Here is a 26358-nt window from a genome sequence, read left to right on the forward strand (position 1 = left end):
TAGAAAGAGAGTTTGGTGAGCAGAGCAGGGTGCCATACCATGTCAAATTTATTTATAATTATTTTCAAGGTGTCCTGTTTTTTTGAGGAAAAACCTCAAAGTGTCCGCTTGTTTGAATCAAATGGTAAAAGGTTTGCAAACTGACAATTATTTTATTTTACAGGTAAGAATTTGTTTTCATAACCATTCTATAAGATTCCTTCAGTTGTTCTTTTTAGAGTTGTGACATCATTCACCGAATAGATTTTAACCTTATATATAAGCTTGAAACATCAAATTTGTATTGCTTTAGAGGGGATCATCTGGAGCATTAACTTGTGTAAAAAATTTTGTGACATTACTCTTTTTTTTTCTCTGCAATTGGTCATTTCCTTTCTGCATTTATTTTTTGGTGAAGTTTCATCTTTCCATAAGAATGCTGAGCACCCTACACCTCTCCTATCAATTCCTTTTTCTCATCATCTCTACTCCTGTCGTTAAAATTACAAGCCAAGTGAAGGAATCCATCATCGCTTTTGATTTCAAATCTTTCCTCTTTTTAAAGTGTGATCTCCAACCATCAGTGTGAATTCTGTGTCGTCACTACTCTGGATATGTTTCTACGACTCTCTCAACAATGGTTGGCGGCCCTCAATCTCAAACAATGGGTTCGAACCATCTCCCTGGACATATCTCGGACACTTAATGCAGTCTGGCATCCTAATTTCCTCACCAAGCTCTCTGCCTGTGGCAAAGAAGGCCGCATTAATTCCTGGACTTCTGACTTCCTCCACTCATGCAGTCAGTGTTGCAATCAATGCAACCCTCTCCTCCCCTCTCCCAGTGGAGACTGACATTCCCTGAGGCAGTGTTTGGGGCCCAGTCTTGCTCCTCTTCGAAAAAAATGACTTCTGTAATGCTCTGGAAAACCCTCTTCCCTTTTTGCAGACGACTCCTCGTTGTGCAGTACCAGTATCTCTCTCACTCTCTCTCTCCCCTTGCTGGTGGTTTTCTGGGTGCGGTGTCATGGCCACCGTTGGCTCCTGCTCGGTGTTGTGAGTCCAGTGTTATTCTCTCACCTGTTGTTTAATGTTCTCATCGTCTTTTTTTTTCCTCTTCCCCCTCCGATTTCCGCTCCCACCCCCTTCTTCTCGACTTGCCTTCCCCGTCCTTTCCCCGTCCCCTTCCCCCACCCTTTTTCCCCTCGTTTATAACGGTTTGTGTTTATATTTTTCGTTCCCTTACCTTTCCCCTTTTCTTCTTTGGGATGAGAGAGAGAGAGAGAGAGAGAGAGAGAGAGAGAGAGAGAGAGAGAGAGAGAGAGAGAGAGAGAGAGAGAGAGAGAGAGAGAGAGAGAGAGAGAGAGACAGAGAGAGAGAGACAGAGAGCCCACAGCTTGTGGTATAGGAAAGTTTCGAGCCGGTAGCTTACTTGGTTATCGAGCGCGTTCCTGTATTACAGGTGTGTATTTTGTTTCGGCGAGACACACGTCTGAGCGGTCATATGATCTTTCCCCTCATTCCCTCCTTCACCCCTTACCCTTCCGTTCTTTGAAATCAAAGAATGTCGACACGTTCCCGCAACGCGGCCTATGAGGCCTTGACGAGGAAAAATGGCATCGTGTTCGTTCCTCTTAACGAGGTCAGTGTAGATGACATTGTTTCTGCCATTGGTAATATGCTTGGTTTTGAAAAAGTCCGCGCAGCCTCTCGCATGAACAAACGAGTAGTTGTGTTTATATCGGACGATCAATTCGTACATGACATCGTCTCGACTGGAATAACAACTGAAAATGATTATTTCATCTTGGCCTCCCCTGTCGCCACAACTAGTACCAAGATTGTACTCAGTAATGTCCCACCTTTCATCAGGAATGAAGCACTGGTGAAATAATTATCTTGATTCGGGACCGTAGTCTCTCAGATCACAATGTTACCTTTAAGATGCCGGAACGAGCAGGCTCGACACGTGATGTCTTTCAAGTGACAGGCGAACATTGTGCTTCCCTCATCTAACGTCGATAAAGTGCTTAATGTGGTATTTAAATTTTTCATAGATGGACACGAGTACCAGGTGTACGCATTGACGGAAACACTGAAATGCTTTAACTGTAATGGTTTCGGCCATTTAAAACGTTTCTGCCCGAAAACTGCTTCCCAACAGCCCTTCTAATATGGCCCCACCTGTTAGCACCTGCGACCCTGTTACAGTCTCAGAGAATGGAACATCAGACCCGAAGGACACAGAGGACAGTACCTCAAGTGCGTGGGATGGGTTTACAATTATTCCCTTACTAAGGAAAAGAAAAACGGATAAGAACGAACTTAACCCACATACAGGGAAAAAAGTGGTTTTGGCTGAGTGAAACAACTCCAGGCTTATGTGACACAGTCAATGACAAATCGGTATGAGTCACTCTCAAATAATGAAATGGACCTCCTGTTGGTCGATCAAGGTGAAGGGGATTTACTCCCAGAGAAAATTATGAAAACCACAGTCAAGATCCACACTTCTGATAAGGAAATTGAACCATGTAATGTTACAGAAAAAGAATTAAAAACTGTCTCCAGAACCCCCCAATCGTGCCACGAGTTAACCACCAACGACTCCTCAATGGTGGAAATTACTCCATCTAATACCCCTGAAGTCATACCTGAGTGTTTTGACAAAGCTCTGAAAAAACCGCATCCTGAAAAACCTGAGGCAGAAGCTGATACTACTACCCTCCCCTCCTCCCCTCACTACATCTCCCCCTCCCCCCTTCCACATTACTCAAGGTGGAATCAGAGCCTCCCTCACCCCTCCCCTCCACGTCGAAAACAGAACAACCTGATACCTGTATACTACAGAGTATAAACACGGTTTGTGAATTAGAAATTGAAAATTTTCCAGATAGTGCTTCTGAAATGTCAGAAGGAGAACCAGATGACATCGAAGAATTCCCTACAAACAGTACTCCATGTCTCACCATCGCAAATCCTTAAATTCCTAAATCATACTTTTAGGAAAAGACATGGAGACATAAAGCAATATTTTTCTGACTTACATGGGTTTATTGAAACACCAAAAAATATCATTCGTCGACCTAATGATTACCATTTCACCGAGCCACAGTGCAGTAGGTTTAAAAAGCACATTGTTAAAGCTAAAATGGAAATGAAATGATGACCTGCGTGCACTTCTTTGCTTGCCACCTCTTCATCACGATGGCGATCTTTGGCAGCCTAAACATGAATGGTGGAGCAAGCCAGTCGAGGATGCTCCAAGTAGTCAACCTCATTAAACAACGGAAATTAGATGTAGCCTTTTTACAAGAAACCCACTCAACTCCAGCATCGCACAGTGTTTGGAATAGAATGATGAAAAAGACCGGCTATTTTAGTGATTCCAACTCTCGCACAGCAGGAGTTGCCTTTCTGCTTAGTCCGCACTTCTGCCCTCTCCAACTTTCGTTTCAAGAGAAAATTATGTGATTAAAGGCCCGGTCACACCTTGACGTTTTAGCCAGCGATGGCAACGTATTAAAATGTATGTAAAACGCTGGCTGACGTTGAACTTTTGAAGTTTTTTTTTTGAGATTCGGACGTATTCATAACGAGTTGGTCGAATGCATAACATATTAGTAATGGACACAGAACGTTTCGTTGTGTTATAGATAACTTATACCAACGAATGCTGAACCTGTTGTTGGCCTACACAACCCATGCCCAACGATAGTCTAACTTCGGCATAGCGCGTTGCACGCATCGCCGATGATGTCGTGACGTAGCCTATTAAAAGGCTGATGCACAACGATTCGAATCATAACTGCCGTAGAAATGGAAGTGACAACATCGCGGTCACACCTTGGCGATCTTGCCAGCGTATGCCGACCTAAGAAAAATGTGTCTAAAACGTTGGGGGCACGTCAAATACGGTATGAGTAAGTTTGGTATACGTGAGTAGAACGCTAAAGTACGCTATCATACATCGTAGTAAGTGGAGTACGTCAAGAAATTTTAAACATGTTTAAAATTTTACGACGTACTCGGCGTATGACACACGTTCTGCATGCGATGGGGATAAGTTTTACACACGATATGTGGACGCTTACACACGTCCACAAACGCTACTTATAAGCTACTCATAAGTCGAAACACATCGCGGTAATGTCTTTTTTACGCGAAACTTATTTCTAACTTATGTTTGACGTGCTTTGAACCAATTCTTTACGTAGTCCCAACACACATCGACGTATGTAGACGTATTCCAATGACGTCTTCCGGTCGACAAAAAAAAAGAACGTGTTTCTAACTTACAACTGCCATATAAAGACGTGTTCCCAGCGGTTTTGGGAATTGGTATATAAAAATGCTGCTCATAAAAGGGAACCCAACAGTGTTTTCGAGTCCTTTTTGAGTCGATGTCCATGTCAGCAGTATCAGTATCAGTATCAGTATCAGTATCAGTATTAGTATTAGTATTAGTATTAGTATTAGTAGTAGTTTGTTCATGTTGGCAGTAGTAGGTGAGTGTGAGGGGGAGGGTGTGGGTTATGATGGATCCTCCTTGCGTCCGCGTGTCCACGGGTAGGTTCATAGGCTGCCACTCAACGATTTAAATGGCTGCATCTCCACTATTGAAAGCAGACGCTTGCGCTCAACAATTGGATTTTTTTTACACTCAACGACTTTTAAACGGTACCACTCAGCCATTTTCATTGTTTACAATGAACGATTTAAATTGCTGTCACTCGCCTTTGTTTTTTGACGCTGGGGTTTGGAAATTTGAAGCGTTTCTTCTGAACGTGTTAAAACGCTCAAACTCGACTATTTTAAATAGACGCTGCTGATGGACAATTGGAATCATAGCCAAGCTAGACATCGAAGTGTGAACATCCTCCTCATGCCGAAGAAAAGTTTGAAGAATGCTGCAAATAAGTGTCCTGGCCGTGGCCGTGGACGCTGACGCAAGGACGATCCATTATACCGACGTCTTTCAGCCTATGAGTAACTTTAAAGTAACGTCTGTCGATGTGTGGCAACGATCGCGTAACGTGCCAACAACACGTTAATTATAGGTTTGATACAAGTTTCGGGTACGCTAAACATTACCTCGGCGTGTCTCAACTTATGAGTAACTTTCAAGTAGCATGTGTTGACGTCCGTCAACGATCGCAGACCGTGCATACAACTTGTGGCCAGCGTAGCGGAACGTGTGAGTCATACGCCGGTATACGTCGTGAAATTTCAAGCATGAAAAAATTTGAGGACAACCGAAAAGTACAACGTTTAAAGCCAACGTACAACAACGTATGGCAGTGTTTTTCAGCGTGCTTTCAATGTTATCAAAACTTACCCATAACGTATTCAACGTGTGCCAGCGTTTTAGAAAAAAAATTCAAAAATCGGCATACGTTGGCTAAAACGTCAAGGTGTGACCGGGCCTTAAGGAATTAAGGAATGAGGAGATTTTGTGATTATGTGATTAATGAATTAAGAAATGAGGCGATAATCCCAGGTTACCTTGCTTCCCTGGATTTTGTTGACAATAACATCGAATTTACTTTAATAACTGTCTATGCTCCTTCAAAGGGCACAGACGGCCGAAGCTTCTTCAAAAGGTTACTATTCTACATGAGGAAATTAGATTTGCAAAAGTGTATCGTAATGGGAGGTGATTTCAATTGCACCCTTGAGCCCACACGTGATTGGAATGGTGCAGACCCTCACCCCGGATCAGCCAGACTGCTGTCTCACATAATAAGAGATTTTAGTCTTCAAGACATATGGCGGATACAAAATCCAAACACCCATCAGTTTACTTGGAGTAAAGTTGCCCACAATCAGGTGGCCCTTGCTCGGCTGGATAGATTTTACATAAACTCACCCCTTATTAACCCCTCACCGACCACGAGAATTTCTCCATCTGGTTTCTAGGACCATCACCTTATCACCATGTGCTACCGTATAGGGTCATCTCCAAATCGCCACTCTTTTTGGAAACTTAACATATCCATATTAGATAACCCCTCTTTTGATAGTGCCTTTCAAAGTGTATGGTCCAATTTAGTAGGTGCTAAGCCCCAATTTAAAGACCAGCGGTTAAGGCCCTGTCACACCTTGACGATTTAGCGAACGTATGCCTGACGTGTGCAAAATTGGGCTAAAACGCTGGCACACGTCGAATACGTTATGGGTAAGTTTGTATACGTTAAGAGCACGCTGGCATACATCGTAGTACGCTAGCATATGTCATAGTATGCTGGCAAACGTCGTAGTTCGCCGAGCTGTTAGACAAATTTTCCATGCTTGAAATTTCCTGACGTATGCCAGCGTATGACTCACACGTTCCGCATAATGCTGCCATAAGTTGAAGGCACGTTACGCAATCGTTAACACACGTTACTTGTAAGGTACTCATAAGTCGAAACACGTCAATATAATGGTTAGTGTCAGTGTTCCAGAATCCCTGTTTTTTTTTTGTTTTTTTTTTCTTCGGTATGACGGTCATGTTGACACTTCGCTTTCTCGTGCAGCTATAATATAATATAATTAAAAGGCTGCTGCTCAACGATTTAAATCAGACCCGTCATACCGAAGAAAAAAAAACCAGGGAGTCTGGAAAACTGACGCTAACCATTACCTTGATGTGTTTCGACTTATGAGTAACGTACAAGTAACGTTTGTCGACGTGTGTCAAGGATCGCGTTGCACGCCTACAACTTATGCCAGCGTATGCGGAATGTGTGTCATACCTCGAGAAATTTTCAACATGTTGAAAATTTCTCGACATACAATGACGAATCCCAGCGTACTACGACGTATGCCAGCATAATACGACATATGCCAGCGTGCTCTTAACCTATACAAAACTTACCCAGAACGTTTTCGACGTGTGCCAGCTTGGTTCGGCAAATTTTTCATACGTCGGCATATGCTGGCTAAAACGTCAAGGTGTGACAGCGGCTTCACACTTCGATGTCTAGTGAGGTTATGATTTGAATCGTCGAGCCACAGCCTATTAATAGCCTACGGCACGTGATCGTCAGCGATACGCTGCCGCGTGCTATGCATAAGTTAGACTATCGTTGGGCATAGGTTGTGAACGCCGACAACACGCTCAGCATTCGTTGGTATAAGTTATCTATATGTGATTAAAACATTCTGTGTACATTACTAATACGTTATCCATACGTCCAACACGTTATTATATGCCCAAAACTTAAAAAAAAACAGCAATAGTTCAGCGTACGCCAGTGTTTTACATACATTTTGATACGTTGCCATATGCTGGCTAAAACGTCAAGGTGTGACAGTGGCTTTTCGGTGGGACAACACAAAGGTCCAAATTCGAAATTTCTGTCAACATTTCTGCTCTTTAAATACACAAGTAGAACGCAGAATAAAAGCGGAACTGGAGAAAGAAATTCTACAAATTCAAAGCAACCTAAAAACCCACCCTGCCCCCCAACAAAAACTAAGACTGCATGAGAAAAAGTCTCTTCTCAATCGGAAATCACCAACCATACCCAAGGAGCGTTAATGATATTATGCTTTCAACACCTTCATCTCTTAGATAACCCAACCCGGTTTTTTTATTTTGAATCAAAATCGCCTCATTCCGTAATCTAAAACGGCCTGATAACTCGGTCACTACTAACCCGGTAGAATTAAGAACAACGCAAAACTTTTCTTTTCTAAACTTTACCAGGCAAAAGATGTTGATTTAGAACTGGTTTCTCAATTGGCGGATGGTATCAGTGTTCTATCCCCCAAGCAAAAGTTGGATTTAGAATCACCACTCACACTCGAGGAACTTTCTGCTGCCCTTAAGAGCCTGAATGGGGGGAAATCACCTGGGCTGGATGGTCTACCAGCGGAGTTCTTCAAAAAATTCTGGGACCTGATTGGACCGGAATTGCTTCTGGTCTTCCGAGAGAGCCTGGAGAAGAATGAACTCCCACTAAGTTGCAGAAGAGCCGTACTTTGATTCCTAAAAAAAGGGAATCCCTTGCTCATCTCACAGTGGAGGCCCTTTGTCCCTGCTGTGTACAGACTATAAAATCCTCTCAAAAGCTTTGGCCTTACGTATTTCACCTCTACTAAAGGATATTATACACATGGAACAAACCGACTGTTTCCTCGGGCGTAATATCCAGGATAGTATCTCTGTTATTCGACATGTAATTGATATCTGTGAGATAAATCATGGAAGTTGTGGCCTTGTCTTCCTGGACCAGGAGAAAGCATTTGACTGTGTTTGTCACACATACCTTTTTGAAGTTTTAAAATCTTTTGGTTTTTGCCCCCTCTTTCTATCACATATACAGTTATGTTATTCAAACATAATGGCCTTGTTAAAAATAAACAATGAACTTGTACGCCCTTTTGGGGTTGGGAGAGGGGTAAGGCAGGGCTGCCCTCTTTCAGGAATATTGTATACTCTTTCTCTTGAACTCTTCTTTAACACCCTTCGTAAATCCTTATCTGGTGTCACTATGTGAACTAATCCCTTAGAAAGCATCGCCGATGCAGATGACATCTGTCTGCATAAATCATGCAGAAGACATTGTTAAGATGGCGAGTACCTTGGATCTCTTTCGTAAATCATCAGCCAGAATAAATTGGGCTAAAACAGAAGCACTGTGGCTCCAACCCTCTACCTATCCCTTATCCACCCCACATTTCCCTCTCCCTCCTTGTCTACCTGCCAATATTTCTTGGAAAAGTGATGGGATCAAATTCTTGGGAGTGTTTCTTGGTCCGGGCGATTTTGTGAGGCATAACTGGGAAGGTTTGTTGGCACGCATGGAACTAATTTTACTGAAATGGAAGAGTTTACTCTGCCAACTGTCCTATCAAGGCAGGGTACGAGTCATCAACAGTCTGGTCTCCTCAATGTTATGGTACAAGGTTCTTGCCCTACAGCCACCTGTAGACATCGTGGACAACATACAGAAATGCATCACTCGTTTCTTCTGGTCTGGAAAGCATTGCCTGCAACCGGAAATCCTGAACTTACCAATGGCTGAAGGTGGCCAAGGACTCGTGAATGTCAAGTGCCACATCATGGCTTTCCGGCTGCGAACAGTATGGCGCTTCTTGTATGAACCCTGTTTGGTCTGGCGACAACTCACCAGTTGCATCTTCCAACAAGCTGGAAAATTGAACTTTGCACAAGAGTTGTTCTTGATGGACTCAACAAAGATGGATTTATCTGGGTTACCTGCTTTTCACTGAAGCCTACTTAATGCATGGCAAGCTTTCGGCTGCCGTCGTGACCCCTCGACCTACACTGAACCCATGTTCTTCAACGAGCCACTGTTTCACAACAGTTTATTTGAAGGAAATGAAGGGGAAAATGCTTTCATTCAGCAGTTCATAAACAATGCAATAACGAAATTGTGCCACTTAAAGAATGTCACCAATGATAGGTGGCTAAGTGCCACTGCTCTTGCATCAGAGGTTGGAATTAGATCATGTCGCAAAGTGGACAGTGTGCTAAAATCGGAACTACACACCTACTGTGCCTCACAAAAAGTTTGGAAAAAAAACCCTCCCATACCCGCCTCTGACTTTTCCCCACCTTTCCCAAACCTTTATCTATCTGGCTCTAGTAGTCTAGAACCTATTGGTTTTGGCCGATCTCGATCCCTTTCTGGGAATAATCGAAAAACCCTGAACATACAATGCCTAAAAGTCCTTTTTCCTTTTTGTCCTCCCCCGTATCCTGTAGATGGGTCACAGTCTTACCAAAAATCCCTCCCCTTTATCCTGTTTGGAATTGGTACTATAGACAGCCTGTACCAAAACGGGTTGGAGATTTCCAATGGAGAATCGCACATTGGGTATTGCCAACAAATTCTCTAATTCACCGTTTTTCACAAACAAAAAGTCAGCAATGTCCCTTCTGTGGACAAACTGAAACACTACCTCACGCGTATATACGTATGCTGTAACCGTTTAACCCCTTTACTTGTTTTCCTGAAGATGCTTCTGGCATGTCTCTCAAGTCATTTTGATTTTTCCAACCTTTATTTTTTGCCTGAGTATGCCCTTCAAGTCCCCAACAGCAATCCTAATTCATTTTTTTCCTTTCACAAGCTAAGCTTGTTCTATATAAAACAAGAAAATCAAAAATGTGTAATGATTTGTATACAACAGACAGCCTAGAGGTGTTTAAAGCCCTTAGTGTTTCAAGAATCAAACTGGAGTCCTGGTGTTGCTCTCAGGTTCAGGTGTTTGAGACCCAATGGTGTGTAAACAATGCTTTCTGTAAAGTATCTGAGGGTCAGTTAAAATTTACTTATTAGTTAGTTACTGTATACCCTCTGTCTAAACTTTCTTGTTGTTTGTTTATGGAAATTGTGTGCAACTGTGTGAGCCTCTGCATGTGAGGCAATCAATTTTTGTATTTGTGCAAATGTGTGAGCCTCTACATGTGAGGCAATCAATTTTTGTACTTTTGTAATAAAAGTACCGTCGAGTCAAGTCAAGGCAAGTCACTCGCTCTCTCTCTCTCTCTCTCTAGAAATCCATACTGATGGCCTGCGATCAGATTGCTTGAAAACATGAAAAACTTGACAGCATCAGCAGAGATGTAATTGTTTCACTCCATAGTATCTAATTAACATACTGATTAGAAAAGATTTTCAAAGATAGCAAAAATAAAATATTTTTCTTTGCATCAATTTCATCAAAAATATGGACAGGATCTAATAGGAATTCTCAGAACAGTTAAAAAAAATCTAAAAGTCACATCTCATAAAATGGCTGTCCCCTCCCCTCATGATTCAACCCGATTCTGAGTGTGAGGATTGCACATGGCCTACTGAAGTAATCAATACCATCGAGCATGCAGAAAGCAGAGAAGTTGTCTGCAAGCACGCCAGAAGTAAAGTGGAAGCTGCAGAATCAGCACAGATGGCAACTGGGGATGAAGTTCCTGAAACTAGCAATGAAGTTAGAAGTGAGGTCAAACTATTACCCTTCAATTTCAAGATGGTAAAAAAGCAAATATGCCAAAGTTCACCAGAGGTGTGAGAGAGCACCATACATTTCAAGAAGATTTCAAGCAAATGGTAGACTCCAGGTACAGCGAAAGGAATGCCACCACCCCACCCCCCCCCCCCCGGTGCACATGACGAAGCCAAAGTTTTATGAACTAGTTCACTTGGGAAGCAAAGCTTCAATAAATTTAACGCTGTTGGCCATCTGAATGACATGGACAACAGTCATATGCTTGCCATGATTGATTGGAAAATAAATAACAACAATCAGAAGATTTGCTTTCTCGTGCAGCAGCCAGCCCATAAAAAAGGCCCCAAAAATGAGTTACCCCTCCCAGTGGTAGAACAAAACAAGATCTGTTTTAAATGAATAATATGAATGTCTAGTTATGGAAAAGGATGGTTGTCCACTTCTAAAAGGTGTAAAACTGTCTGAATTAACCCCTTACTTCCCACCGCGTGCTGAATCACCGTCTTGGTATTATGTTGATTCTATACAGCATACTACTGCAAAATGGATCCCAAACCTCCATGGTTATGTTTGGAACCTGTGAGGAAACATATTACATGTGGTGAGCAGTTGCAAGATTCCACTTCGGAAAGGGTTTTAACCCTTTAATAGTCAAATTTTGTTCCATATTTCTTCATTATGTATCTCATATTATATTACAATTGTGAACATTTTATATTTTAACATGTAAATGCAGAAGTAACATTGTGAGCATTTTCAAAAAAAAATCTACATTTTCTTTTAGGTCAGCAATGGAATTAGGAAATGAACCCCCAGTGAAGAGAAGTAAGCAGCTGAGCAGTACAGTTTGTATTATCTGTGAAAAGCCTATTGATGACCATGCTGGGGCGAAGTCAGTTGTTCGAACTCCTACCACTGAAGGGATTCATTCATTTCTTTATGCTGCTGAAAAGCGCCAAGATGATGTTGACCGAAGAATCTACCCCAATGTGCAGGACATTCAAATTGAAAATGTCAGTCTATCTTTCCCATAAGAACTGCCGTGCTTCCTACACCAGTGAGAAGAATATAGCATGTGTCCTCAAGGACTCTTGTGCAAATGGACAACAACAATCAGATCCTCAAGATCTTGGAGGGGGGACGTCTGGCAGGCCGACTAAATTGCGAAGAACTGATACTTCCCAGTTTAACATATGTGACAACTGCTTTATCTGTGGAAAATCGTATAAAAGAAACGAGAAATTAACAGCTATCACAACTGGCACAGGTTCATCCACATGGCAGCGTGTCCTGGATGTTGCTGAAAAGAGAGGGGACCATGAAGTACGCCTTTGAATGCTTGCTTATCCTGATTTGTTTGCCTTTGATGCGAAATACCATAGATACTGCTATGGACATTACATTACTGTTCGGAACATCAATGCTGCACGAGACAGGGCTGGAAGTGAACAATCAAAGACTGCTTATGACCATGCCTTTCTCCAGATGTGTAAGGAACTGGAACATTCGGTATTTTCCCCACAAAAGTCAGTAATGTTGTTGTCTGAGTTACAAAACAGCTTTGTAGAGATCCTACAAGAAAATGGACATAACCAAGGGCAAGAATTCCCATCATGGAAGCTGAAAGAAAAACTGAGATGCCGTTATGGTGATAGGATCGTGTTGATTTCTCAAACAGGGAAATCTGACTTTGTGTGTTCAAATATGGTGACTGTTGGGGATGCACTCAGAAGGCTTCATGAATTACATGTCGAAGTGAGTGAGCAAGGAGAATTTGGACTAGTAAACGATGCACAAGAGGTTGACACTCAAAGTAATTGAATTCCACACAGAGCTGAAGGTATAATACACCAAGCTGTGAATGGCATCACATTTCAGTCACATGAGTATGAACCAAGTGACCAGTTACAGATTGGGAAATGCAGATCATTTGTTCCCGACCTGGTCATAGATTTTATTTCCTGGTGTACATCCAAACATGATTTTGATAATGCAGCTGGTGTCTCCGAAGGTAGCACAGGAAATTATTTACTTAGAGTACTAGCATATGTCATAATATTATTTCCCTCTCGTGCTCAACACACACTCCGCTTACATTTGGTCTTGGGGTCCAAATGCATCATGACTTCGGTAGGAAATTATTCTCAAGAGGGTGGTCAAAATTATGAAAAACCAAGTTTTTGGAGCCAATACAGTCACATTAGTATTTGACAGATATGACAACACACCATCCATAAAAGCCAGCGAAAGAGAACGTCGAGGCAGCTCAGTCACCAGTGTCGCGCAGACACACCTCATCCTTGGCAACAGGACAGTACCCCATTTCAGACAGTTTCTGAAGGGAACAGGAAACAAGCCAGATGTTGTTGCATTTGTCAGTCAGTATGTGACTGAAAATGGGCAGGACAGAATTCCATATGGCCAGTCCATTGTTGTGGCAGGGGGTTTCGGAACGGTCAAGAAGTGGTGAAAGTTTCCAATGCTGGCCATGAGTCTTTGCTAGATCTTTACAGTGCAAAAGAAGAGGCTGATACAAGGATGGTTCTCCATGCAATAAGCTTCTCTTCCCAAGTATCCAGGACCTTCATTCGCAGCGATGACACTGATGTACTTGTGATACCCCTATATTATATGAACCAAGGACTTTTGAGTGAGCAGGTGTTCATGCATGCTGGCCATGGTGGAAGATGCACCACAACAGAATGGTTCATCCCTGTACATTCTGTGGTGTAGTCTGCGGACCTACGGGGAGGGGCATGATGATGATGCATGATGGGCGTGATGATGGGAGGAGTGGTCGTGGTGGTCATCGTATCTGCAAGGGATATAAGGTGTGCGCGCCGCCTGAGGCGTCGTAGGAATGCAGTAGTCGTCCGGCTCGTGAGTGTGCTAATACGCAATAAAGGAGAGCCACGGGCAGAGTACGCTCGCGCTCGTGCTTGTGCACCACAGCCCGGCTCGACTGTTCCTCCACATCGTGTCTGCCTGCTGAGCATCTTCCAGTTCAGTACATTACAGTTGGCTGACGAGGATCTTCGGATCGGCGTGTGCAGAGCGGTTCCAAGCTACGGAGCCAAGGGTCTCGCCAGCACGAGCATGGCAGAAGGTCGGGGCACAGCGCACGGACGTGTACCCGTGTTCGGGGGAGATGAGTTCGAGTTGTTTTCGGAGCAGTTAGGTTGCTACTTTCGGGCGAATGATGTAGAGGATGAAGAGAAACGCAAGGCGATCTTGCTTGCCTCGCTATCAACGGAGCACTACCGGCTGCTGAGTGATTTGGTGGCTCCAAATAGGCCCAGTGATGACGTGCTATCCTTTCAGGACATCGTGGCGAAAATGAAGACCCACTTGGCGCCAGAGAAGTCGTTACATCTCGCGCGGTTCCAGTTCGATCATCTCGCTAAGGGTGGTGAGGAGCGCGTTGCGGACTTCGTAGCACGGGTGAAGCATTCGGCTGTGCCATGCAAATTCACGACAGAGGAGCGTCCGGCACGGCTCAGAGATCGTTTTATTTCTGGTCTGCGAGACGCAAAGATGGTAGCAGCCATCCTGCGGTTGACCGACATCACATTCGACTCGGCGGTCGCGACTGCTTCATCTGTCGAGCAGACACTCACGGATGTCCGCGCCATTGCTGGCCAGGACGTAATGAGTCGCTCCAGCTGGGGCATGGCGGCTAATCCTGAGGTCCACGTGGTGACCGCACAAGTGCCACAGGTCGCGCAGCCCGGAGTCCGCGCGATGGCACAAGTGCCGCAGGGTGCTCGCGCGCCTAGCGGTGCGGGACGAGGGCGCGCACCGCAGCACGGTCGCACCGGGAATGAAGGGGCACTGCAGCATGGTCGCACCGGGAGCGAAGGGGCACCGCAGCACGGTCGCACCTGGAGCGAAGGGGCACCGCAGCATGGTCGCACCTGGAGCGAAGGGGCTTTCAGGGGGTGCTGGGGGTGTGGGGGACCGCACCTGCGACAGATGTGCCCGTATAAGAACACCGTGTGTTTGCATTTTCACAAGGTGGGACATTTGAAGCGTATGTGTCGGATGGCGGGGGCCTCCGTTGGGGTCTTGGATGACGAGGTGCGGGAGGACCCCAGTGACCTGGAGATCGGCCTGCAACCGGGGCATGACGATGCCGGCGAGCCGGAGCAGGAGATGCAACCACGGTTGAGTCTGTTTTCCGTTGGTTCAGAGATGACGACGCCTTTCACGGTTGAGGTTGAAGTGAATGGCCAACCGACTGTGTTTTCCGTGGATACCGGGGCTGCAGTGTCGGTCATGGGTGAGCAGGCGGCTCGTGGTCTTCGCGGTATTCGCCTGGTCAAGACGGCTTTGTCGTTATACACGTACACCGGTGAAGCGATTGCACCGCTTGCGAGGGCCGACGTCTTAGTGCGCTACCGAGATCGATGCGCCCAGCTCTCGGTGTTCGTTGTACGAGGGGAGGGGCCCCCCCTTTTGGGTCAGGACTGGCTGGCGCACTTCGGACTGGATCTCCGGTTCGTACCTCCAGATGTGCCAGTGCTCTCTTCGAGGCCTTCGTCGAGTACCGAGGGCAAGGCTCTGGCGGCGGAGGCCGCGTCGATGCAGCGGGAGCGACCGTTCGTTGCTGCCGGCGGCAGTGATGTGCAGTTCGGGAGTGGCAAGAGCCGTATCAGCTCTCGCGATGAGTTCCCACGCTTCGCTCACGATGAATTCCCGCGCTTCGGCAGTGTTCGTGAGGCAATGCGCGTCGGTGTTGTTCAGGCAGCTTCAACAGGTGGCGGTGAGCCTGTGGCGTTAAAGGGAGTCGCGAGTCACAGCATCGAGTCGACAACCAAGAAACGGACTCATGATGTGGGTTGTGGGTTGTTGTTCATGGCATATGTGTTTTTCCTTGCTCTAGTGATGCAGTTTAACGTTGTTGAAATAAATGCCAGCAGTTCTCGTGTGAAAGTGGATTTGGCGGAGATCAGTCAATGGGGTTGGTATTATGATCAATGTGATGTGGGGGCAAACGAAGAAGGTTTATTGGCCTCCAGTTGCCCAGGCCGCAGGTGGTTGCTTTATCATGTGCTGGGGGTTTATCAAAAGACCGCGCTGTATGGAAAAGTGAGTTGGCAATGCTTCGAGTGATGTTCGTAGTGATTTATAGCGATCCTATGATTGCAGTGTGGTTTAAATGGAATTGCTCCCGTCTAGCTGCCGTGTGGGTCTCGGAGGTCGACTCGGAACCAAGACTAGTGCCCTGGTCGGCGTTACCCCCACCTCTGGTTGCGAGCACAGCTCTCTGTGTTCGCTCAAGGCCGTTTGGACGGGCGTTGGCGTCTCAACTGATTGGGGTGCGTGGGTTGTTTTGGAGCATTACATGCGTACAGCCAGCGGCGCTGTTCAGCGCCCCCGGCCAAGGTCGATCAAGGCTGGCGCCACGGCTTCAAGACAGTGGGCTTCCGGCCTCGGAATGTTTATCTACGTCGGGTCTGCCTGGGGGGGAGTGGGCCGGAGGCGTTTGATGGTGCCGGGGGAGGTTGGCTCGAAAGGTCGCCACGACCTCGGCGAGGGCCATGTCAGCATGGGCCGCCTGGGGGCGTTTTTGCTGCGTAGTGCTGCTGTGCTTCTCGTTTTGCTGCTCCATATCGGTAACACGGTCAGAGTTTGGTGGGTGCTTTGTGCACCTCCGTCTTTGGAACCTGGCCTTTGCTGCTCCACTCGCTCGCATCGACACATTATATGATGTGGTGTGCTGTTATACTTCGCTGTTTTCATTTTTGGTGCCTTGTTTATGTCCAAGTTTATGTTTATGCTGAGGATGATGGTGATCATTTAATAATCATACTTTTAGGAGGGAGGAGTGTGGTGTAGTCTGCGGGCCTACGGGGAGGGGCATGATGATGATGCATGATGGGCGTGATGATGGGAGGAGTGGTCGTGGTGGTCATCGTATCTGCAAGGGATATAAGGTGTGCGCGCCGCCTGAGGCGTCGTAGGAATGCAGTAGTCGTCCGGCTCGTGAGTGTGCTAATACGCAATAAAGGAGAGCCACGGGCAGAGTACGCTCGCGCTCGTGCTTGTGCACCACAGCCCGGCTCGACTGTTCCTCCACATCGTGTCTGCCTGCTAAGCATCTTCCAGTTCAGTACATTACACATTCCATTGCTGAAAACCTTGGCAGTGATATTTGCCAATGCCTTCCTGCAGTTCATTCACTGACGGGATGTGACTCGACCAGCGCACTTTTCTGGATAGGGAAGAAAATTGCATTCTCTACATTGTCAAGTCAATGCGAGTCTGGACATTTGGTTGCTGGACTTAGTGATGTCTCTGGCTCTGATCAGGAGAAGTGGTTGGAAAGTGCTTGCACCTTTGCACTTGGGCTGTATGGTAGTAAGGGAAGGTGCTCTCAAACACTAAATGACTTAAGGTACCTACTTGCCACTACAAGTGATAAACCGGCTGACAAACTGCCTCCTACGGAAGATGCATTCCGACAGCATGCTCTCAGAGCCAGATTCCAAACCCGCATCTGGTGCAGCAGTCACATCCCAAAGCCAAATTTGCATGAACCATGCAACAGTGGATGGTATCAGGGTGAAAATTGCCTGCAGATGATCATGTTTACACAGGATTCTGCTCCAGCCGAAGTCTGAGATGTAATACACCTCCTTTGCAAAGATGGTAATTGCAAGGATGCTGCAAAGCACCCATGTCTGCTTGCAGGACTGAAATGCATTGAAATATGTGACTGTGTCGACTGCCCAAATTCTGTTGCTCTTCCAGTCGGTTTCGAACCTGAAGAGTCCAATGTGTTAGATACTGAATAAATATGCTGCACATGTAGGTAATTCTATCAAGGTAGATCTACTGAACATGTCTCTCAATGGACACACTGAATTTGTAGACACGAGGAACTGTATATATATATATATATATATATATATATATATATATATATATATATATATATATATATATATATATATATATATACATATATATATATATATATATAGTTGCGAATTCGCGCCCGCCGACGTGCGATCAGCCGCTCGACTCGAATGGCGGCCGCCTCGCCCACCGGAGCGGACAATTCTGTCGTGACCCTCTCGGAACAACGCCGGGAGCTAGTCACGGGTGGGGGTTTGACTCCACGACAACAGTGCCAATTGCCCACCCGCGCAGGATAGGGTTGCTCGCCAAATTCGATCTACCTAAGTACCTGCGCGGATGGTCGACCGGGCGATCGTACCTCGCCGCAGGCCGACTCCGGACACGAACCGCTTAAGCGGTCCGTTCCGTGCTATTGGGATAACCGGGCGGTGTTTTCGTCGGCATCGACAGTTCCGATTAATTATCGGGCATATTAAGCCCACTACGAACCCTTTACGTGAAGCAGGATGGAGGGTCAATAAAGAAAAGACGAAGCGAAACGGGAAAACAGTTCACACAATGCACATTTATTACGCAACACACGGAAAGCACACATATACAGCCAAACAGTCAAAATGCACCTATATCAGTAAAACAAAAGAAACAATGACGCAGAGTTACTACCGACTACGCACACACACGGCAACACTTATACAGTTCTACTTTACAGACGGCGCCGACACACATTTACTCAAAAGCAAAGGAAAGAAGCCACCCTCATAGACAAGGGGGCAGACAGGCCTGTAGGCCAATATGTGCACGGGACCTGAAGGAGCGGCCAGGTCCGCGAGACCGGGTGGGTCCTACCCGCGTCCTTGTGACGCGTTGGCGGACAAGCCACAGATGTGGCCGCGTGGCTGTGCCCCGACTCCGTGCTCCATCGCGGGTTTCGTTGGCACGACATTTGGAGTGGGGTGGTAGCGGGTCCCCCTTTGTTGCACTATCTCAGCGCGGGGGAAAAGGGGGAATTGTTGATGCCCTGGGGGAGGAAGAATGGCTGGCTGGCTTGGGTCCCGCGACGAGCGATCTCCCACCGCGACCTCGTCGCCGACCGCCGTCCTTCTCGCCACGGACCCGAACTCCTTGGCCTCTTCCCACAACTCTCCTCAGCTGACTGCAGAACCCAACTCGATGCCTTCGCCACCCGACTCCACTATCTACCACACTTTGCCACTGCCACACTCTGCTCTCCAACCAAAAACTGACTCTTCCTCTATTTGCCTTGCGCTCGCCGTTTTATAGGCCGGCAGGAGAAAACAATATGCAAATTTCCGGATCAGAATGACCTCGGGGGCGGAGCCACGCTCGCCAATTGGACGGAGGAAAAGTGGGCGTGAACTTCCCCTGATCCTAGAATTTGCATATATGGATTTCACACAGACGCGCTTGGAGGCGGGGCCAAGCCACTTTGCACTTGCTAATTGAACAGAACAGAAGTGGGCGTGTAGCGTTCTTGATCCGACTTCTCCCTCGGAAAGGCCGCTATTTGCACTCGCGGCTCGGTGCGTATCTTGAAGGAGCCCAAGACAGCCCGACGCTCAGTGTTCACAGGTTGTGCGGGAATGGCCGTAGAAGGAGAGAGGTGAGGGTGGTGGAGGGTTTATCGGTGGTGGTTTGATGGTTCTGGCGGTTGAGACGTGGTTGGTTCAAAATAAAGATAGAACAGAAAAACGGCTATCTCAAAGCGTCGCAGCCCGAATGAATCACATAAATTCCCTCTAAACAACGGGTTTGGGGCTAACTACACATGTACTTAGAGTTATCTCACCTACGGGCCCTGAATGGTGGTTTTGCTAATATCCACAGCCGTAACAATATATATATATATATATATATATATATATATATATATATATATATATATATATATATATATATATATATATATATATATATATATATAAATATATATATAAATATAAATAAATATATAAATATAAATATATGTATAAATATATATATATATATATATATATATATATATATATATATATAAAATATATATATATATATATATATATATATATATATATATATATATATATATATATATATATATATATATATATATATATGAAGTTCCATTGTAGTTCCTGGTACATGGTGATAAATTTAAAAAGCAACATATTTTGCAGTTAGTTTGGATTGTAAAGGGTTAATCAGCATGAGATCCAGTGTTTTTTTAAACATGTACCATTACAGTAGTGGCTTTACTTTATCTATATTATCTCAAACAAATCTTATGTGTGCTTCCAGGATGACATCATTTGCCTTGCCAGATTTTATCAGGAAATCGATGCCTTTAATAATGGGCTAAATAATCCCTTTAAATACCACATGCTACCCCTGAATTACCCTCAGTTGTGCCATAACATGTCCGTCCTCTGTCTAGGTTACAAGAGATCTGCATTTATCACACATATGGAAAATTTCCACACAATGATTTGAAAAGTATGTCAGAAAATTCAAAAAGTCTAGCAAAATTTAGTTGCTAAAGTGTTAAAAGCACATGCCAAAAAGCATTTTAAGGTATGTAATCATAATAATTCTGTTTCCTGTCATGTCCTACAAAGAAAATAATGAAAGTTTTTTTTGGTTCTTTTTTGCTGTACCAAGGTGAAAATGCTTTTGTAATTCCACCCGTAATTTGACAGGCTGTGGGGTAGAAGGGGTTAATTGAAATGGTTACACACCTTCTGGAAATGGACAACCATCCTTTTCCATTAATAAACATCCATATGAAGAATCTAAAAGAGGTCTTGTTTTGTTCTACCATCAGGAGGGGTATGGTGGTTTTTTTTCAGCCCCATGGCCGCTGCTATATTCATCATCTGGAGTAAGAACAGACACCAGCAAGTCTGCTAATGTTAATGTAGTGGATGACAACAGAAATGAAGAAGAGAATGAGGGAAACTGTGATCAGACCAATTTACGGTGAGGATGTTGAGGTCGTGGATAGATTCACTTACCTTGGCAGTGATATTCATGTTTCCGCAGGTTGTGAGCCGGAGGTCAATAGACGTCTGGGTCGGGCCTGGGGAGTCATGGATTCACTGGATCATGGGGTGTGGCGCTGCCGGTACCTGTGCGGGAGGACGAAAGTCCGAGTCTTCAGGTCCTTGGTACTTCCAGTCTTGCTCTATGGGTGCGAGACTTGGACTTTGACCAAGGATCTGAGACGGAGACTTAATTCCTTTGGTACCAGGTCTCTTCGGAGAATCCTTGGCTATCGCTGGTCGGATTTTGTGTCCAACGAGCGGTTGCTGAGAGAGACTCGGATGAGATTTGTTACCTGCATAGTCCGTGAGCATCAGCTGCGGATGTATGGACATGTGGCTCGTTTTCCTAACGCTGATCCTGCTCACCAGATTCTCTCAGCAAGGGAGTCTCATGAGTGGAGGAGGCCAGTGGGCCGACCACGTGCCTCGTGGTTGCAGCAGGTTGACCATCATCTCAAGGTGATGGGGATGGGCCTGGCATCTGCCTGGGGGATGGCCAGACGGAGGCCCCTGGAGTACCGGCGGAAAGTGGACGCAGCGACGCACTGTTCTGGCACATGCTCCCATACCTGACCTGAATAAGCAAACGACCCAATATCGGTGAGAGCGTGGCTGGCATCTTGGTGCCAATAACTACATTGTCAGAGGCTGATAACAGAAAAACAACAACCACGCCATGTTGTACAGGACACAAGTTTGCAAGTTATGGGCGGCACGTTCTTTTTAGATCCTCGTGGAGGATCTCTAAGTCTTACTCACGTTGTTGTTCTTCATCTTCTTCTTGTGGACTTTTTTGTTTCACAGCCTACAGTTTTCATCGAAACTTACTGAAACTTGGCGTATATATGTAAAAATACCCTGCGCAGACAGTAACCATCTCCGATTTTGAAAATTCCTCTGAGAAAAAAAAGTTATGACGTCAAAATATCTCCGCTAATGGAAATCGCTAAAAAATTATCTCCGAAACTAGGCAAACTTTTTGAATTCTGTTTGTGGGAATCAAACAGCGCATTAGCAGAGATGAATTACCACACATATGATACATCACTATGACGTCACATCAATTTTTATGAAGTCATTCCTATTTTTTGACATTTTTTGTTTCACAACCCAGAGTTTTCATCGGATCTTCGTGAAACTTGCCATGTATATGCAGAAAGCGCACGTGCAGGCAGTAGCCATCTCCGATTTTGGAAATTCTTCCTGGAAAAAAGTTGACGTCATAATATCGCCGCTCATGGAAATCGCCCATACCATTATCTCCAAAACTAGGCAAGCTGCTTGAATTTTGTTTGTGGGAATCAAGCCGGGCATTAGCACAGATAATTTATCGCAACCCTGATACATCACAATGACGTCATATTCGTTTTTATGACGTCATCATAAAGAGGACGAGGATCTTAGCTCATTTGAGCTTGTTAACCCATTTCTGGATTTAATTATCTCGGCATTCTCTTTTCTCTATTTCTCAATCTGATACGTATACCTATATTCTTTTTCATTCCAAGCCTCCATCTAATTATTATATCTGACCGTTCCCCTCAATTCCTGACACAGATAGGGGTTGGCCACGCGCACACGATAACAGAATCGGGCGAACGTGAGCGCTGACCACGTGCTTAATAGTGGATCCGTGTGCGATGGTCTGCAATTCCAGCGAGTCTTGTGGGAACCCGAGATAGCCCCCCACCCCCCGGGCGGTCTCCTCACCCGACACCCGGCCTGCAAAAATATAGTTAGAAGAACTCTTCAGAGGAGAAGAATCTTCGACATCTGAGTAGGACTCATAATTTATTCGACGCAGACTTTGCTATTTGTGTTATTTGTGGATTCCAGAATAAATTTGATGTTGGAGTAATATATAGGAGGCTTATTGTATCACATGGGGTGATTGCGGAGCTTTCCATGGATACTGGAGAGTTGAGAGGGGTTTTAGAGAGAGGGAGATGAGAATAAATTGAGTTTTAGAACCATTAAACTTAACGTGATTACATTTTCCCCACTGGGAGATCTTGTCCAAATCTGAATTTGAAGAGGTGGCTGTGATAAAATGAGATCTAGATTGCGTGAGGTAAGATGGGGCAAATGGGAAAGACATGGAGGAATGTAATGTCGAATCATCCTCATACGAGTGCATTTGGTTATTTGTGGAACAAAGAAGGTCATTGATAAAAAGAAGGATGAGTGTTGGGGACGGAACGGAACCCTGAGATACACCGCTGTTGTTGGGGAAGAGGGGGTGGGGAATGTTGAACCATCAACAATTACGGGGATAGAGTGGTTGGAGATAGAGCGGTCAGAGAAAAAGCTCGATATGAGAGAGCAGAGTGAAGGAGGAAAGCCGAAAGAGGGAAGCTTGGATATCAAACCCTCAAATATCAAACCCAATGATCTGGGATGAGATTGCTGGTTGCATTGAAAAGCCCAAAGACTTGGATATCAAACCCAAAGATATCAAGGCCGACAAGAAAGGATTCCCCATCGTCTCTCAAAGAAGAAGCCCAGACATTCGTAATGGAATAAAATATATCACCTGTAGATCTTGCCTTGCGAAAGTCGTATTGGTGATCAGATAGAAGACTGTGAGATTCAAGATGCTTGAGAAAATTTGAATTGAGAAGACATTCAAAGATTTTGGAAATAGTAGAGGTAAGAGCAATAGGAGGTGATTAGAAGTGTTTGAACGATCACCCTTCTTTAAAATAGGCTGCACTAGGGCTTGTTTCCAGGAAAAAGGAAAATTTTGGGATTTTAAACAAACGAGTAGGCATGGGTGCAAGTTCTGAAGTACATTCCTGCAGGACATGAGGAATGCCATCTTGCCCATGGGCTTTGCTTATGGACAGAGAGAGGAGGATTTTTTGACTGCATGAAAAGAGATTATAGAGAGGGACATAGGATTGGCAAGGGAAGCATCAGAGGGAGATGGAATGTTAGAGTCATCCAGTGTGGAGTTAGAGGAGAAAAGAGAACCAAAAAGAGTTGCTTGATCAGTTGGAGAGATAGCGATAGTATCATCGGAACGGAAAAGTGAAGGAAAGAAGTTGCTGGGGATACTTTGAGCTAAGAACCAGAAAGATATATTAATGGAAGAAGATGAGAGGTTGTCACATTACTTTTGAATAAAGGAATGCTTCGCCTCACGAATAACATGTTTGCAATGATTTCTGGCAGATATGAAAGCTGAATGCGAGTCTGAGGAAGATGAGTTTTTCCATGTCTGATATGTGGCACCCCTTGCATGAATGGCTGCAGAGCAGGAATTATTGAACCAGGAATTGGAAAGACAGATAGACTTCAAAGAGAAGGGGATATAAGCTTCCATTCCTGCAACAATAACTTCAGCTATACATTCAGCAGGGATAGAGACATTGCCTGAGGAGAGGCAGTAGTCTTTCCAGGGAAAGTCAGAAAAGAAGTTTCATAAACCAGTCCAGTCAGCATAATTGAAATGCCAATACTGGTGTTTCATCAGAGCAGTCAGAGGAGTAGAAGTGGTGGTAAGTAAAGTGATGTTCACAAGATTGTGGTCAGAAGAACCTGCTTCCCTTGACCTTTATCAGTTTGCCTATCGTAGTTGCTCAGTTGATTATGCTGTTTCTCTCACTCTCTATCACGTGGTAAACCATCTCGATAAATCTATGTCTTCGATTGTTGCTGGCCTGTTTATTAAGTGATGAAATTACCGTAATCAAGTCAAGAAACTTGTGTAATGGTGTTCTCTAAACGATCACAAACTCAACATCGTAAAGACAAACGAAATTATTGCTGACTTCCTGAAAAACAAAACTCCCATTCAACCCTTGGTTATTCACGATGTTGAAGTTGAGATTGTCACTTCTTTCAAATTTTAGGGATACGTATTTCCAATGATCAAAAGTGGGAGATAAACACAAATTATTGTGTGAGGAAGGCTCAGCAATGGTTGTTGTTTCTTAAAAGGATGAAAAGTTTCGGTGTCGGCCATCCTGTGTTGGTCAGGCAGTGATAGAGAGTGTCCTGATAGAGAGCATTTATTGCAATGGCATGGCTAGTTAGTATGGAGATAACACCCCACTAACTAGCATGGTGGCAGTTGAAGTCGCCACAGATAAAGAACAATGAGTTGGGATGGATGGTTATGAGTTGATCTGTGTTCATGGAGATCGAGTGTTATGCATGGTGTTATGCATCATCCCAAAGCGTTATGCATCATCTTTGGGTGCAGTCAACCACACAGACCAACATTAAGTAGTTGCTTATAAGTACAGTATGCAATTACAGAGGCCTAGAAGAGGTTCATGTGGACAAAGCAAGATAAGGAATGCAATTTTGGGCATCGAGACATAGACAGATAGTTTTGTATTAACACCAGTTGGATAGGTGTGAGGACTGCCAAAATGGAAGAAGAAATAGTGAGGGGGAGACAGAGTGAGCAGAGACATTCTCAGAGGAAGATTTCTGTTAAACATACAGCGTTTGGAGCTGCAGCAGTAGCCTTGACAGAAAGACCAGTGATACTGGTATGAATACCTTGAAAATTATTGGTCCACAATATTCGATCGGAGGGAAGAATAAGGGCTCAGGTGTTGTGGATGAACAAATGGGGCAGATGCATGAGGAGTCAGAGGGTGGAGGGAGTTCAGATGTAGAGGGGTTAATTACGGTCCTGAACCCACATTTGCTGCAGACCAGGTTTTATCGATCTTAATTTCTAGAAAATGTTTAGAGGTATCGTAGTCAGGTGGATGGATGTTTGGATAAAGCATGAAAAACGAAGCACTGTATAAATGCGAATTTCATTCACAAATCGATTTACCAAGCCGTTCAAGATCTTGTGAATCATAATTCCTTGGCAGAATTTCCTGGTAGGCAATGCACATTCCATTTGATTCGGCCCCAGCCAAGAACTGTAACATTATATTTCTACAGTAGGCATCATCTAAGGCCACAGTTCCAACAAACTGCCATCCAAAATAGCGCACAAGGCTCAAAATAGCATTTGCCTGGAAATTGTCATTTGGGAAAGTTCTCAAGAACAATGGGAATTTCTTTTTGTCACTCAGGCACTTACAAGAAGCACCATAGCTTATCTATAAAGAAAGGAAACATTCTAGTTATATATTTTATCATATTCATTTTCTATTTTCTCTCTTTACCTTTTAAGACTTTTTAAACAGCTTACCTATTAAGAAAGTAAACATTAAATTATTCATTTTATCATGATTAGTGTATTCTGCTAAATGTCATTTTTTGTTATTACAAAGCATGGAACGTGCTGAAATTCTAATAATTTCTTCATTATCTTCTAAAAGTAAAAAAAAAAACACAAAGTAACAGGAAAATGTCACTTGGCTAAGTTCAGTGCCATCTCTCTGCACATATCTTGAGCATTTCACAGTCTGACACCATGCCTTGCCCTCCAAATTCTAAGCCTATAGCATCCAAGCCAACTTCCCCTCATCACATTCTGAAAAATTCCTCCACTCTCATAGTCGGTACATGGCTCTCAACGGAATCCAATACTCTTCCTGTCA

General features: G+C 44.6%; 1 protein-coding gene across 1 annotated transcript in view; it reads right to left on the reverse strand.

Annotated features, from left to right (window-relative positions):
- LOC147035379 (extracellular calcium-sensing receptor-like) overlaps positions 1-26358 on the reverse strand; it is a 65374-nt gene that overhangs the window by 38044 nt on the left and 972 nt on the right. The window contains exon 2 of the mRNA XM_085867488.1: positions 25641-25914. Coding sequence (XP_085723614.1) covers positions 25641-25914 — 274 coding nt within the window. The remainder of the gene's footprint in view (positions 1-25640; positions 25915-26358) is intronic.

The sequence above is a fragment of the Eptatretus burgeri genome, chromosome 1 (assembly GCF_056783735.1).
Source record: "Eptatretus burgeri isolate ZD-2024b chromosome 1, Ebu_testis_v1, whole genome shotgun sequence".
NCBI classification, from domain to species: domain Eukaryota; kingdom Metazoa; phylum Chordata; class Myxini; order Myxiniformes; family Myxinidae; genus Eptatretus; species Eptatretus burgeri.